This window comes from Pan paniscus, chromosome X (assembly GCF_029289425.2).
Source record: "Pan paniscus chromosome X, NHGRI_mPanPan1-v2.0_pri, whole genome shotgun sequence".
NCBI classification, from domain to species: domain Eukaryota; kingdom Metazoa; phylum Chordata; class Mammalia; order Primates; family Hominidae; genus Pan; species Pan paniscus.
In genome coordinates, this window is record NC_073272.2 from 2,431,359 (window position 1) to 2,446,517 (window position 15,159).

At 50.7% G+C, this 15,159-nt stretch overlaps 1 protein-coding gene across 3 annotated transcripts in view; it reads left to right on the plus strand.

Moving 5' to 3' along the window:
• The first annotated feature begins 1,739 nt into the window (after positions 1-1,739).
• The window catches only part of LOC100994485 (CD99 molecule (Xg blood group)), a 51,876-nt gene continuing 38,456 nt past the window's right edge, over positions 1,740-15,159 (plus strand). For 2 of the 3 annotated variants that reach the window (XM_057301074.2, XM_057301075.2), the window contains exon 1: positions 1,844-2,085. In XM_057301074.2, the coding sequence (XP_057157057.1) occupies positions 2,019-2,085 (67 nt within the window). In that variant the 5' untranslated portion in view covers positions 1,844-2,018. Of the gene's footprint in view, positions 2,086-15,159 lie in introns of all 3 variants that reach the window. The other variant, XM_003814383.6, reaches the window with a different exon arrangement.

Genomic DNA, 15,159 nt, shown 5'->3' on the forward strand with positions numbered 1-15,159 from the left:
TCTATTGATCCCAGGACTTTAAAGAAACTCAAGCAACTGCCAATCAGAAAATTCTAAAATCTACCTATAAGCTGGAAGCCTCCTGCTTTGGGTTGTCCCGCCTTTCTGGACAAAACCAATGTGTCTCTTAAATTTCATTGATGCCTCATGCCTCCCTAAAACGTATAACACCAAGCTGCATGCACCCCGACCACCTTGAGGACACGTTCTCAGGACCTCCTGAGGGCTGTGTCACGGGCCATGGTCACTCATATTTGGCTCGGAATAAATCTCTTCAAATCTTTTACAGTTGGACTCCTTTCTCTTTTTTTCTTTTTTCTTTCTTTCTTTTTTTTTTTTTTTTTTTGAGACAGAGTCTCGCTCTGTCACCCAGGCTGGAGTGCAGTGGCCTGATCTTGGCTCACTGCAACCTCCATCTCCCCGGTTCAAGCGATTCTCTTGCCTCGGCCTCCTGAGTAGCTGGGACTACAGGTGCACACCACCACACGCGTCTAATTTTGTATTTTAGAAGAGACCGGGTTTCACCTTGTTGGTCAGGCTGGTCTCCAATTCCTGACCTCAGGTGATCCACCCGCCTCGGTCTCCCAAAGCGCTGGGATTCCAGGCGTGAGCCACCGCGCCCGGCCTAGTTTGACTCTTTTCGTGGACAGTTTGAAGTGTGGAATGCAAGAATATTCAGGGTTATTTGTCAGGCTGCAAAGTTGTTCCACTACCCTGCAGGAAAATGGATACAATTTGAGGCTTAGGTGTCAACAGATAACATATTGTTAAGTGTGGGAAGGGCGACAACTGCACTGCAGCTGTGGCCAGTGGCGCGGGAGGGTCTCTAAACTCAAAGCCCACTGGAAGGCGAGTCGCCCATGACCAGGACTAGGGCCCAGGCGCCCCAGATAGAAGGGACCTCGTTCCCTATTGCCCCCCACTAACTCCCATGACCAGGAGTCCCCACTCCCAACCTTGTCCTGGGGATTCTGGGGAGAAACTGCCCCAGCGAGAGGCTACTGCAAGGGTTGTCCTTGGTCCGGCGCAAAGGGTTCGTCCACCACCCTCCCGGCGGCGCACCCCCCGCTCGGACGCTCTAGAAAGGACTTGGGACGGGGGTTGCCTGGGGAGCGGGGGCCCACGCTTCCTGAGCAGGGAGAGGATTGCACTTTGCTCCCCTTGGGGAACTCCCTGAGGTGAGCAGCGGGGAGGGGCCCCTATACTTTTCCCAGCAGGGGAGCCGGGAGTTTCCTCTGCTCCCACTGCAGAGCAGGGGAGGGTCCCTGCTAGGGGCGGAGAAGGGGCTGCAGGGGCGAGTGGGGAGGGCGGCTACACGTTTCCAAGAAGGGCGGCAGCTTCGTGTCGCTACAGTTACAGGCGTGCATTTAGGAGGCTGTAGACAGGGAGGGACCCGCACTTTCCCGAGCAGGGGAGCTGCTGGGAAAGTTTGTTTTTTTGCTCCCACTGGAGACCAGGGGGTGAGGGGGGTCCTTGTTAAAGGGGCGGAGAAGTGGCTGCAGGGGCGAGGGGGGAGTGGGGGCTCTATGTTTCCAAGAAGGGCGGCAGTTTTGTGCCACTACCGTTAAGGGCCGCCCTGGGGCGTGCATTCAGAGGGCTGTAAACCGGGAGGGACCCGCACTTTCCCGAGAATGTTGTAGTTCACTTTGCTTCGGGTCGGCGCCGCCCTGGCTACGGCCTTGTGGGTGGGTGAGGCGGCGTGGGCAGTTTCCTGAGAAGGGGCGGGGCGTGTACCGTACTCCCCTCGGCGCTGCCTGGGCCACCCCCGCCCGCCTACCCCCTCCGTCCCCTCCCCGGGCCCGGCGTTCCCGCCCCTTCTGTGCGCGCGTGGAGGCCGGGGCGGGGCGGGGCGGGGCGGGGCGGGCGCAGCCGGCGCTGAGCTTGCAGGGCCGCTCCCCTCACCCGCCCCCTTCGAGTCCTCGGGCTTCGCCCCACCCGGCCCGTGGGGGAGTATCTGTCCTGCCGCCTTCGCCCACGCCCTGCACTCCGGGACCGTCCCTGCGCGCTCTGGGCGCACCATGGCCCGCGGGGCTGCGCTGGCGCTGCTGCTCTTCGGCCTGCTGGGTGCTCTGGGCGCCGCCCCGGGTGAGCGAGCGGAGGGATCCGGGCTGGGGGACGCGCAGGGCGCGGGCCGGGACTGGGGATCCGCTTGAGATGCGGCGTTGGGGGCGCCCCGCGGGGACACCCGGACCCTCCTCCCTGCCCGGCAGGACGCGCTGTGCCCACGGGGGCCCAGGCCCGGAGGAGGCGCCCACTTTCTCCCCAACGCTTTTCCTGGAGCCGTTCCAGAGAGAAAAGTCAGCGTTTGTTGTCGGAGTTGCAAACTCTTAAATCTGGGGCGGCCTTGGGAGAGGTGCGTCCGATTCTTCCCAATCTAGGGGACTTTCTTACACATCTCTCTCCCTTTGCAGCAGCCCCTCACCCCACCCCGTTATCTACCCCCAGGGTTTGGGGACCTGCGTCTTTAGGCCGCGCGCGGAGGCCGCCCTGGAGTTGCCTGTCACAGCCACGCCCTGCGTCCCGGGCCTAAATTTGGAATCGCTAGGAGCCTGAGACCCGGGTGGTGGGGGGAAGGGAAGGAAAAGTTAGAAAAAAACTTTGAGCCCTGAAAATGTTCAAAAATACTCTGTGGATGCAGGCTCCGGGAATTTCAGCGCGTGCTGTGCGCCAAGCAACACGGGGCGCAGAAAGAAACGTGTGCTTACCAAATTGTCCATCTGCAGCGGTGGAGAATTCGGAAAACAGAAAAAGTGGGCGGGGAAGAAAGAGCCACGGTCACCCTCCCACGCCCTAAACCGGGCCTATTTCTAATTATTACTCTAATCATGTTTTTCTGTTTCCCTCCCTTTGAAACGGAAACGGGGACCCTGCTGGATGTGGTATGTTATAAATTCTTTTTTCCAGTGGCCAGTGCATTTTTTGCTCTTCGTATGGGCAGGCTTTTAAGTAGACCGGCTTGCGGGCAGTGTAGACTTCAGGACGGGCCTTATCAGGGCTGGACATATTTAGGAAGGAGAGGCGGGAACGCCCAGCCCTGGGGAGGACGGAGGAGGCCCGATTTGTGTTGATAGGATCTAGCTCAGCCTAGAGCTGCGGTGACTAGGCCGGGTCTCTATTTTTAGGGAGGAGTTGCTAATGGATTTACACCCTCTTTAAAGGGGTCCCGGGTATCCTAGAAATTGTGCTTTCACTTGGTAGAGATTAGAGATAATGAAGCCTGCTCCGTAGAGGAAAACTTGGAGGACTTTCCAGCGGGCAGGGGAGGTTCCAAGCAGAGCCTCCTGTTTCTCCCTTTTCTTCCTAAATGTCCTTCCTTCTTGCGGGCAACCTGTCACCACGGACGGGATGGCTCTGTAGGGTTTTATCAGCTGCATTTGTTCCCCAGGCACCTGCAGATGAACGGGTTTTTCACTTGTCTCTCTGCGAATGCATTCCTTCATCCTTCATGCCTTCCTTCCTTCTTTTGCACCTACTGTGGGCTTGGGGTCAGGGAAGTATATCCAAGGGAGTGCTGGTGGCCTAAGAATTCAGTTTCCTGGAGAACAGAGGCATCTGAACAGGCAGACGGGAGACAGGGCCACAGGGACCTTTATAGTTCCATCACGAAATAACTCAGGGGTTCCCACTGGTAAATCTTGGTGAGGGGCTTGGCTGGATTTTGAAGTCCTGGGGACAGATTTGCCGGCTGGTCTGGCGTTCCAGGTCATTGGAGCAGAGTGAGTGGAAAGCCTTATATTCTCTGAGCCCCAAACAAGTCGTTGCACAGTTTTTTTGTTTTTGTTGGTGGTGGTGTTTTTTTTTTGTTTGTTTTTGTTTTTTGGACGGAGTTTCACTCTGTCACCAGTCTGGAGTGTAGTGGCGCGATGTCGGCTCATTGGCGTTGCACAGTTTTTAAACGCACAGCAGTGTTCATCTGGAACTCCTGATTTTGGAAGCAGACTGGGCTTAGGAACTCCAGCTGCTGATGCTTTGAGTGAAGGGAAGAGTACCTGTCTATGGGGTGGGTGGGTAGGGAAGAGCAGTGGGATAGGGGCGTAACAGGGGCCAACCTATCCTTCCAATTGCAGAGGAGGGCCTGGCCATCAGCACTGATGGATCTCCTTGAGGGACGCTTCTCACCCCCTCTTTGCAGTCTGACCCTGCTAGAGATGGAGACAGAAACAGCCTGTCCCAATAATATTAATACACGTTTCATTGGGAAAGTTGACTTTTGAGTTGGTGATGCTCAGAACACACTTTCTTATAGCAACATGCATCAGGCTGCAAAACCCCGTTGAGCCTGAAGTAGGTTCTCAGACGGGTGCTGATAGCTCTGGCCTGATCTCAGAGTGTTGGGGACCCTGCGTTCCTTGGTTCCTTCATAAATTCTCAGGGGTACAGGTGGGATGTGGTGAGGGATGGATGGACAGAGGGAGGTGTATAGAGGAAAAGAGGAGGCTTCAGCTTTGTAGAGAGCAGGATGTCCCCACAGGGCGACGTTGGCCCCGAGGAGACACTTTGTGATGGTTGCAGACATTTTTGGTTGCCACCCTGGGGTGGGACATCCCACCATCCTGCAATGGGTGGGGCAGCTTAGGGAAGCTGCTCAGAATCTTTCAAGGGCCAGGACGGCCTCCAGCACAAAGAATTCATCTGGTCCCAAATGCCAATGGTGTTGAGGGTGGAAAACCCTGAGGAGGGCTTGGGAGTTGCATGTATGCGCTGATTCAGGGCTGCCCCTGCAGTTAGGAGCCTGCCGTCCCGACAGTAGAGTCGCACACATCCGATGCATCCCTGCTCTCTGGCAAAGGCTGATTTGCCCCACCCCCCGGGGCAACGGCACAGCGGCCTGTGCAGTTTGAAAAACTCCAAACATCTACGGAACCGACATCTCTTGAACAATACCAGGCCTCTTCAGGATTCCCTCGCCCCAGTAGAGCAAGTGTGGGCTTCGTTTTTTTTTGTTTTTTTTTTTTAACTCTCTCCAGAGCTCTTGTCTCCTGCCCCTGTGGGTGTGTGTGGAAGTTATTAGGAGAATGTTTCTGGGCAGAGGAAGTGGGTTTTATCATCCAGCGAGTTTGCCTTGATTTTCCATCAGCGCGTTTGGCTCTGGTAAAAGTTGATTGCTTTGCATTTAACTCCCTACTTTAGGCCGAGCACGGTGACTCAGGCCTGTAAATCCCAGCACTTTGGGAGGCCGAGGCCGGTGGGTCACATGAGGCCAAGAGTTCGAGACCAGCCTGGCCAACATGGCAAAACCCCGACTCTACTAAAAATACAAAAATTAGCCGGGCGTGGTGGTGAGCGCCTATAATCCCAGCTACTCAGGAGGCTGAGGCAGGAAAATCACTTCAGCCCGGGAAGCAGAGGTTGCAGTGAGCTGAGATCGTGTCACCGCACTATGGCCTGGGTAACAGAGAGAGACTCAGTCTCAAAGAAAAAAAAAAAACTTCCTGCTTTAGCTCTTTCTCCTTTCTCTGTGTATGAGACAGAGTTTTCATGTAAAGACAAATACATGTCTTTACACTTTGGAGATACTCAAGTAAATGATTGTTTGTCTGGAAATCATTTTTCTTCCTGAAGGTCCTATGGTGGGTACATGCTGTCATTTAGAAAGAAATGCAGCTCATACAGTACTTTTCCCAATTCAGCATTTAGGAATCATGGCGGGATTTCATGCATACTGTCTGGAATGTTTTCAGACTCAGATATCTTCCCCTGGGGAAATAGACTTCTCAGTAGCCACGTGGACCTTGGGCTGGTTTTCAGTCCTGCTGAAAATGTTCTGAGCACTCTTGTTACTTTAGGGGAAAAGAATTACATGTCCTTTGTGATTTATAGACACAGTAAGAAATAAGACCTGTGTGTCTCTCGGGGTGCGAAGGAGGAAAAGTCTTTTTTTTTTGAGATGGAATTTTCCTCTGTTGTCCAGGCTGGAGTGCAGTGGCACGATCTCAGCTCACGGCAATCTCTCCATCTCAGGTTCAAGCAATTCTCCTGCCTCAGCCTCCCAGTTAGCTGGGACTACAGGCATGCAACGCATATCTGGCTAATTTTTGTATATTTAGTAGAGATAGGGTTTCACTATGTTGACCAGGCTGAAAAATATTTTTTTGAGGTGAGGTCTCGCTCTGTTGCCCAGACTGGAGTGCAGGGGTGCAATCAGGGCTCACTACAGCCTCCACCTCCTGGGCTCAAGCAATCCTCCCACCTCAGCCTCCGCAGTAGCTGGGACTACAGGCACACACCACTGTGCCTGGCCACTTTTAAATTTTTTTGTAGAGACAGGGTCTTGCTATGTTGCCCAGACTGAAAAAAAAAGTCTTTTTTTTTTTTTTTTTTTTTTGAGACAGAGTCTCACTGTGTCACCCAGGCTGGAGTGCAATGGCAGGATCTTGGCTCACTGCAACCTGTGTCTCCCGGGCTCAGGCAATTCTCCTGCCTCAGACACCTGAATAGCTGGGAATACAGGCACATGTCACCACACATGGCTATTTTTTGTATTTTTAGTAGAGACGGTGTTTCACCCTGTTGGACAGGCTGGCCTCAAACTCCTGGCCTCAAGTGATCTGCCCACCTTGGCCTCCCAAAGTGCTGGGATTACAGGTGTGAGCCACCTGAAAAATCATTTTAAAAATCAACTGTCCTACGTTCTTATTTGGAAGCGACTCCTCTAACCAAAGACAGGGAAAAACAAACCAAACTTTATTAACATGCATTTTTCACTGATACATGGGAGATACCTAGAAATGGGTAGTTTTCAAGGAAGTGGCTTGGATTCTAGCTGCTCTAGTACCCTCAACAAAGAACAGTCCATTTTTAGAGAATTGGCAGAGAAAGACAAAGGACTTTGAGTCTTCAGGGGCAGCAACGAAGTGGCAGAGAAAGGCTGGTTATTGAAGCTTGTTCATTCTGAGTCCTGTGGTTCCATGTCCCAGGCTCATGTGGATTTTCTGCTGTCTTCCGTGCTTCACCTCTGTTCTCCCAGTTGGGGAGGTAGGGTTCGGATTGCTTGTGAATGTGGTCTCATCGTTGCTGGTGTAGCTGCAGGCTGCAGGCTGTCCAGAGCTTGGGGATTTGCTGATATTCTTTCTTTTCTTTTCTTTTTATTTTGAGATGAAGTCTCGCTCTTTTCCCCCAGGCTGGAGTGCAGTGGCGCGATCTCGGCTCACTGCAACCTCTGCCTCCCAGGTTCAAGCGATTCTCCTGTCTCAGCCTCCTGAGTAGCTGGGATTACAGGTGCCCGCCACCACGCCTGGCTAATTTTTGTGTTTTTTTTTAGTAGAGATGGAGTTTCACCATCTTGGCCAGGCTGGTTTCGAACTCCTGACCTCAGGTGATCCGCCCGCCTCGGCCTCCTAAAGTGTATTCTTTTTTGATTTACTCCCAGTCTCTTGGCTGAAACATGGTAGCTCACCAGCATTTCTACTCCCATTTGTCCAACTGACGGTATCTTTTCACATCTCTAGAGACCAGAAGGACTTCCTTTTCTTGAATTTCCTGTTCAGTATTCTTTCTTGGCGAGTTTTGAGGAGATGGTGCATGGGTGTGTCTTTCGGCTTTGTTTCAGTATGACTCAGGGTTGCCACCATGCCTTGTACGGTCTCCTAGTCATAGTATTAAAGTTTCCGCTTAGCAGGAAACCAGAAACTTCCTTTCTTGTCCCCGAGAGTCAGATTCAAACCAGTGTTTCTCAAGTGGGCTGTGAAAGTAGCCTGCAGCCACCCACCTGGCAAAGAAGAAAATTCAACAGAGGAGAGGAGAAAATGCCCACAGGGTACATGGAAAGCCTTGCTAAAGAAGCCGCATGGGCAAAGCTTTTGTTCCGCTCCCTCTGTCCCGGTGGGCTGGGCTGAGATATAATATACGTTTGTCATTGTGGACGGCAGCTGGATGAGTCTGAAAGCGGTTGCAAACCCCTTTAATTCACTTTGCTTTCTCAACTTTGAATGGTGTCGTGGGCTGGGGTGGGTCCCCTGTTTTTGAGAATCACCTGAAAGAGTCTGATTTTCTGCATCTTTTCGGGGAGTAAAGCTGTTGCTCCAAAGCGCTGTTTAAAAGCTGATAATAATGTATCTGGTTGAGCTAACAGCCCTTCGTGAGGAGGCAGCAGACTGGCCAGAGGGTTCTGCAGGCATTACTCATCAGCGACACCTGAGCTTGCCCAGGTAGCCTGACTCTTGTTTGTTTCTGCTTTGCCTGACCCTGCAAAATTATTGTCCAAATGCTCCCTGGTAAGCATTGATCCACGAGGGGATGCTGACCAGAAGGAGCTTTCGTTTCTGCACGATGGACTGGAACACGATGGACTGGAATGATGACAAGAATAAACACACTGCATTGTCTTTTAGGGCCAATGGACTTGGAGGCATAGAGATTTTATAACTACTGCCAGAACCCAAATATTGCCAGTCGGCCTCTTCTGCTGCTGTTGCTAGCTGTCTTCTTCTGGGGGAAATGGGTTGGGTTCTAAATATGAATTAACACAGGGCTGTCTTCGATGAATTCAGCACAAAATGTTCTCAGCAATTGAACACTCAGAGAGAAGTGTTAGGCATTTGGTGCAGACTCATAGAATAGCAGGACAGGGAGGGATTTGGATCTGGGCAAGCAGGAGATGGATATGAACACCTGTCTTTTGAGACCGTGCCAAGGTGGCAATGAAGGTGGAGGCCCCCTGTGTTGAGGTCTTTACTCAAGAGGCTGTGGTCCTTTGGGACTAGCATAGCATCCGATAGACAGACAAGATGGACAGCTACAGCCACCTATGGGAAGCAGTTTCTACTCTTAAACCACAAGCCCCTAGACACTCATCATATCATAAACATATCACCGGGCAGTGGCTTGCAATCTTTTTTTTTCTTTGTTTCTTTTTTTTTTTTTTTTAGACTTGCCCAGGCCGGAGTGCAGTGGTACGATTGTAGCTCACTGCAGTCTTGACCTCCTGGGTGCAGGTGAATCTCTCACCTCAGCCTTCCAAGGAGCTGGGACCACAGGCATGTGCCACCCTCAGCTAATTTTTAAAATCTTTTTGTAGAATCGGAGTCTGACTACATTGCCCAGGCTGGTCTTGAACTCCTGGGCTCAAGCAAACCTCTCGCCTCAGCTTCCCAAAGTGCTGGGGTTACAGGCGTGAGCCACCATGCTCAGCCTGCAATCATTTTTTTTTGAGACAGATCTCACTCTGTCGCCCAGGCTGAAGTGCAGTGGTGTGATCTCAGCTCACTGCAGCCTCGAACCCCGAGGCTCAGGTGACCTGCCCACCTTAGCCTTCTGTGTAGTTGGGACTATGGGCACATGCCACCACACTCAATTAATTTTTACCTTTTTTGTAGATACAGAGTTTAGTTCTGTCACCCAGGTTGGTGGACATATTTTAATCCTACAGAGTCCAGGCTAAAAACACACCGGTAACTGTGATGCCCATCCCTCCTGCATTCCTGATTTCTGAGTGATGGTTTCAGACACAAACCTGCCTGACCACCCTGCAGTAGCTCTTGCTGACCTAGATCCGAGGTTCTCAGCTTTGGCCCCGTTGCGGGAAGCTTGGAAACGTCACTCTTGCCCAGGGTTACCTGGGTAGTCTGGTTTATAGACGTGTTAGGTGTTTTAATTTTTTTTTTTTTTTTTTGAGACAAGATTTTGCTCTGTCACCCAGGCTGGAGTGCAGTGGTACAATCATAGCTCACTGCAGCCTCGACCCCCTGGGTTCAAGCAGCCCACCCACCTCAGACTCAAAAGAAGCTGGGACCACAGGTGCACCTCACCATACCCAGCTAATCTTTTCTTTTCTTTTCTTTCTTTTTGTTTTTTTCTTTTCTTTCCTCTTCTTTTCTTTTGTTTTCTCTTCTCTTCTCTCTTTTCTTTCTTCTTCTTTTTTTTAGACAGAGTCTTGCTCTGTTGCCCAGGCTGGAGTGCCTTGGTGCAATCTTGGCTCACTGCAACTTCCGCCTCCCTGGTTCAAGCGCCTCTCTTGCCTCAGCCTCCTGAGTAGCTGGAACTACAGGCACGCACCACCACGCCTGGCTAATTTTTGTATTTTTAGTAGAGACGGGGTTTCACTATGTTGGCCAGGATGGTCTCGAACTCCTGACGTCGTGATCTGCCCACCTCGGCTTCCCAAAGTGCTGGGATTACAGGTGTGAGCCACCGCGCCCAGCCTTTTTTTTTTTTTTTTTAAATTACAGAGTCTCGCTCTGTCACCAGGCTGGAGTGCAGTGATGCAATCTTGGCTCACTGCAACCTCTGCCACCCGGGTTCAAGTGATTCTTCTGCCTCAGCCTCCCTCAGGCGTGAGCTGGCACGCCCAGCCAAATTTTTCATTTTTTGTAGAGACAGGGTCTCCCTCTGTTGCCCAGTTTAGTCCTGAACTCCTGAGTTCAAGCCATCCACCTGCCTTGGCCTGGCAAAGTGTTGGGTTTATAGGCGGGAGCCACTGCATCCTGCTATTAGGAATTTTTAAAAAGCCCCTCGGAGGGTCTTCATGTGTGGCTGAGTTGTCAAGAATCATTGTTATTTTACTAGATATTCTGTTTCTTCCCTCCTACATGAGATTTCCCATGACTGCTTCTCGGATGTGAACGTCTATGCCATGGATTACATTTTTCAAAGAGCCTTCAGTTTGTTATTTCATCTTCAGCGAGCCCTTAAGATATTTTTCATGGGCCTTTTGTAGATAAAGACACTGGGGTCAGAGAGTTCAGGAGCTTGCTGGTGATCACATGGTCAGCATGGGGAAAAATGCATGTGGACATGAGTTCTGTTGGTGGTGAGACGTGGGCACAGGGGTTGCTGGGCTTGGGAGTTGGTGGCTGTGTGTGTGGGCTGAACAGAGCTCCCCAGGCACGGCCTTGTGGACCTTGAGGGATGCCTGCCTTCACCACTAGTGTGACTTGAAGGGGAGGAGAATGTCGTGAATCAGTGGTGGGCATTTTGATATGGAAGAGAACTCCCTTGAATCCTGGTGGTGAACTTAGACCAGTCACTGAGGCCTCTCCAGCTCCTCAGGGTCTCCGTGTTCTAGGTATCCATGTGTCCTTCCAGCCATTTATCCATCCATTTGTGCATCCATGCATCCATCCAGCCATGCATCTTCCATTTATTCATCCAGCCATCAACCCATCCTCCCATTCATTTACCCATCCATCCATCCATTCATCCATCCATCCATCCATCCATGCGTGCATCCATCCATCCATTTATCCATCCATCCATCCGTCGTCCCATTCCTTTATCCATCCATTGATGCATCTGTCCATCCATCCATCCATTCTCCATTCATCTTTCCATCCATGCATCATCCATGCATCCATCCTTTTAGTTCATCCAGCCACTCATCAATTGATACATCCATCTGTCCACCATCCACTCATCTATCCATCCATTCACCCATCCTTTCGTCAATTTACCCATCTACCATCCATCCATTTATCTGTTCACCCATTCATCTATCCATCTGTCCATCCATCCACCTATCTGTTCATCCGTCCATCCATTCATCTATCCATCCATCCACCTACCTACCCACCCACCCACCCATCCATCCACCCACCCAACCATCCATCCACCCAACCATCCATCCACCTATCCATCCATACCTCCATCCATCTATCCACCCACTCATCCACTTAACTACCCATCCATCCACTTATCCATGCATTCATCCATCCATCCACCCATCCACCTACCTACTCACCCACCTAAACTCATCCATCCACTCAACCATCCATCCACCTATCCACCTGTACCTCCATCCATCCCCTTACTGCCCATCTTTCCACTCATCCCATCCAACTACCCATCCATCCACCCAGCTATCCACCCAACCATCCACCCACTCATTAATTTATCCACTCACCCACGCATGCATGCATGCATGCATCCATCCATCCATCCATCCATCCATCCATCCATCCACCCATCCACCCACCCATTTACCCACCCACCCATCCATCCACTTACCTGCCTGTCCATCCACCCTCCCAGTCCATGGCTCTTTCATGTATTCCTTCAGCCAACATAGGTTGAAGTTAAATGTACTATTGGTGCTATTTGCTGTGGTCCCTGTTTTTTGTTCTCTGCTTTGGAGGTAACAACCAGGGCATCAATTTGGGCATAAAAGCACCATTGTGGATGGAAGGCCTGGATGTCTGGAGGCACAGAGCAGGGACTACACTCGTTCAGGGGGTCAGAGAGAGTTCTCCCAGGAGGGGCCCTCCCTGGACACTGAGCTTCCAAGAATGAGCAGAGGAAACCAGGTGTAAGGAAGAGGAAGGGTGTCTCAGCCTGGCAGACAAGCAGTAAGAGTGATGATGGGGCAGCTGCAGTTCATCTCAGGCTAGAGGAGCTGCAGGGGCCAGATGGTGGGCAGCCTCTGTTGCCACTGCTGAGGAGTGCAGATTTAAGCTCCCCTGAAGGGTTTGACGCAGACAGCTGTGCGGGGACGCTTAACCTGCCTAAGGCCCGTCTTTGGGTAACAGCATGCAAAACAGGTGGGAGGGGCTGGAGCTATTTTTGGCAGAGCGTGGCTAAGTCAGTGGAGATAGAAGAGAAGACACAAGCTATTTTAAGAGATATTGAGGAAGTTAAAATCTGTAACAGGTCCCTGCCTGCAGAGTTGACCACACGTTTGCATCACATGGGTAGGCTTTAAAATATAGATGCCTGCATCTCACCTTGGAAAGTTTCTGATTTTATTAGCCTGGGCATCAGGACGTAGGAAAACCCCACAGATGTGTGTAATTTGCTGCTGGAGTTGAGAACTGGGGTCCGGAGCTGTGCTCCTTAAACTGTAATGTGCTTACAGATCGCCTCTGGTAATACTTGTGAGAAAGTGCTTCAGGTGGGCTAGGGAGAGGATCACGGAGGGCTTCCTGGAGAAGGTGACATTCTCCCAGGGCCTTGAGGGGTGAATAGAAATTTTCCAGGTTCAGAAAGAAGGAATGGGCTTTCATGGCCAGGTAGAGGATCCAATGAGGCAGACGAGGGGCCCAAATTCTGTGACCCCCTACCCCTACCCCACCCCCAGGATGCCCCTGTATCGGTCCCATGGTGTAACAACCAAATTCACAAGATGCTGCAGAGGGGAAGAGATTTTAAATCTTCTGAGAAAGACAATGATATATTTTGGACACCATGAGAAATACTGTTATTAACTTGTTTTAACCTAGGTACACGCAATCTTCATCATTCAGTGATTCTGTATTTGTGACTTGCCTGCTTACTAAAATGTATTTGTCATCCCCACATCAATATTCCTGGCATTTAATTTTTTTATTTTAAACTTTCATTTTAGGTTCGGGGATACATGTGAAAGTTTGTGACTTAGGTAAACATGTGTCATGAGGTTTTGTTGTACAGATTATTTCATCACTGTGGTATTAAACCCAGGACCCAATAGGTACCCTTTATGTTCTTCTCCTTACCCTCGGCTATTTTGTTCATGCACAGAACAGCAAAAAAATTGAACTTTTTATTTTTTATTTTTTTTGGATGGAGTCTCCCTCTGTCACCAAGGCTGGAGTGCAGTGGCGTGATCTTGGCTCACTGTAACCTCCGCCTCCTGTGTTCAAGTGATTCTCCTGCCTCAGCCTCCCGAGTAGCTGGGATTACAGGCATGGGATTACAGCCACCACGCCTGGCTAATTTTTGTATTTTTAGTAGAGACGGGGTTTCACCGTGTTGGCCAGGCTGCTCTCAAACTCCTGGCCTCAAGTGATTCACCCGCCTCGGCTTCCCAAAATGCTGGGATTACAGGCGTGAGCCACCGCACCTGGCCAGAGTTGAGCTTCTCAATAGCACGTGTTCTCAGCTGAGGTTCAACAAAGCCAGACCCTGCCTTCTCGGGCCAGCGCATACTGTCAACAGGGTTCTTTGCAAGGTCTATTTGGTGTCCTGTGTTTTGTGTTTTCGTGCTTTTTGTCAGTGATTTTGCGCTTTCAAATATCCCCAAGTCGGTGCTGACATGCTACCTAGCGTCCCTAAGTACAGGAAAGCTGGCATGGTCTCACGGGGAAAATACACATTTGATGAGCGTCATTTAGGTACGAGTTATAGTGCTGTTGGCTTTGAGATCAATGTGAGTGACTCCACAATGTCTATTCACTACGGTGTCTTTAAACAGAAACCCACATAAAACGTGCCTAGGTAGTGGTTGGTTCATGACCTCTGGGAACGTAGCCCTGTATTTACGTGGGAGCAATAGTTCACTATTCGCTAATTCAGTGTTCGTTGAGACTTTATAAAACGTAACTACTTTGAATAACAAAGCTGTAATTAACAAACCGAGCTGTTAAGTGTGTGTGTGTGTGTGTGTGTATGTGTGTGTGTTGGCCTCACATCATTTTACAGAGACACACAGGGCTCTGTGAACTGCTAATAGTTGGGACCGGCAGAGGGGTTATTTCAAGCTAGTCCAAAACTGCAGGGCAGAGACCACTTTGAAAGGAGATCAGCAGTCGGGGAGTGGCTGGGATGAAGTTGGAAAAAGTGCTGAGGCCCCTAAGTCAGTTTCCGGTGTTTCCACGTCAGCCTTGGGGGGTGATGACTCAGTTTCCTGTAGGGATGGGATCTGGGCTAGCATCTGCCTGTGGAAGGGGTGACAGGGACGGAGAGCAGGGAACCCCGAGCAGCCCTGCCTTGCTGTTGTCTGAGCCTCAAAACTCCTGAAGGCGGGGTCCTTCAGCATCACCGTGGAGTTTGTTAAAAATGCAGGCTCATGAGCCTCACCCCAGACCACAGAATGAAAATGTCTGGGGGTGAGACCCAGGATTGCACGTCTCCCCAGGTCCCTCGCAGGGCGATTCTGACAACTGCCGGTGTGAGGCGTGCTCAGCCCAGCCCACACATTCACACCATTCTTTGGCCTCTTGTAAAACTTGGCCTAGCTCAGGGGACATTCCCAGAGTTATGGCACACGAACAAAAGAAAGTTTCCCACTTCTTACCAAACATATTGTAAAATTACAGGAAAGAGCTTGTTCTATCACGTCTATACCCTTGTGCCGTCGTCCTAGTTAGGATGAAGCCGAGATGTTACCTTGTACCTTAGGCCACCGCAGACAAGAAAGTATATGCAGTTTAACCACCTGCATATAATTTTTCTCTTTTTTCTTTTCTTTCTTTTTTTTTGAGACAAAGTCTCATTCTATTACCCAGGCTAGTGTGCAGTGGTGCAATCTCG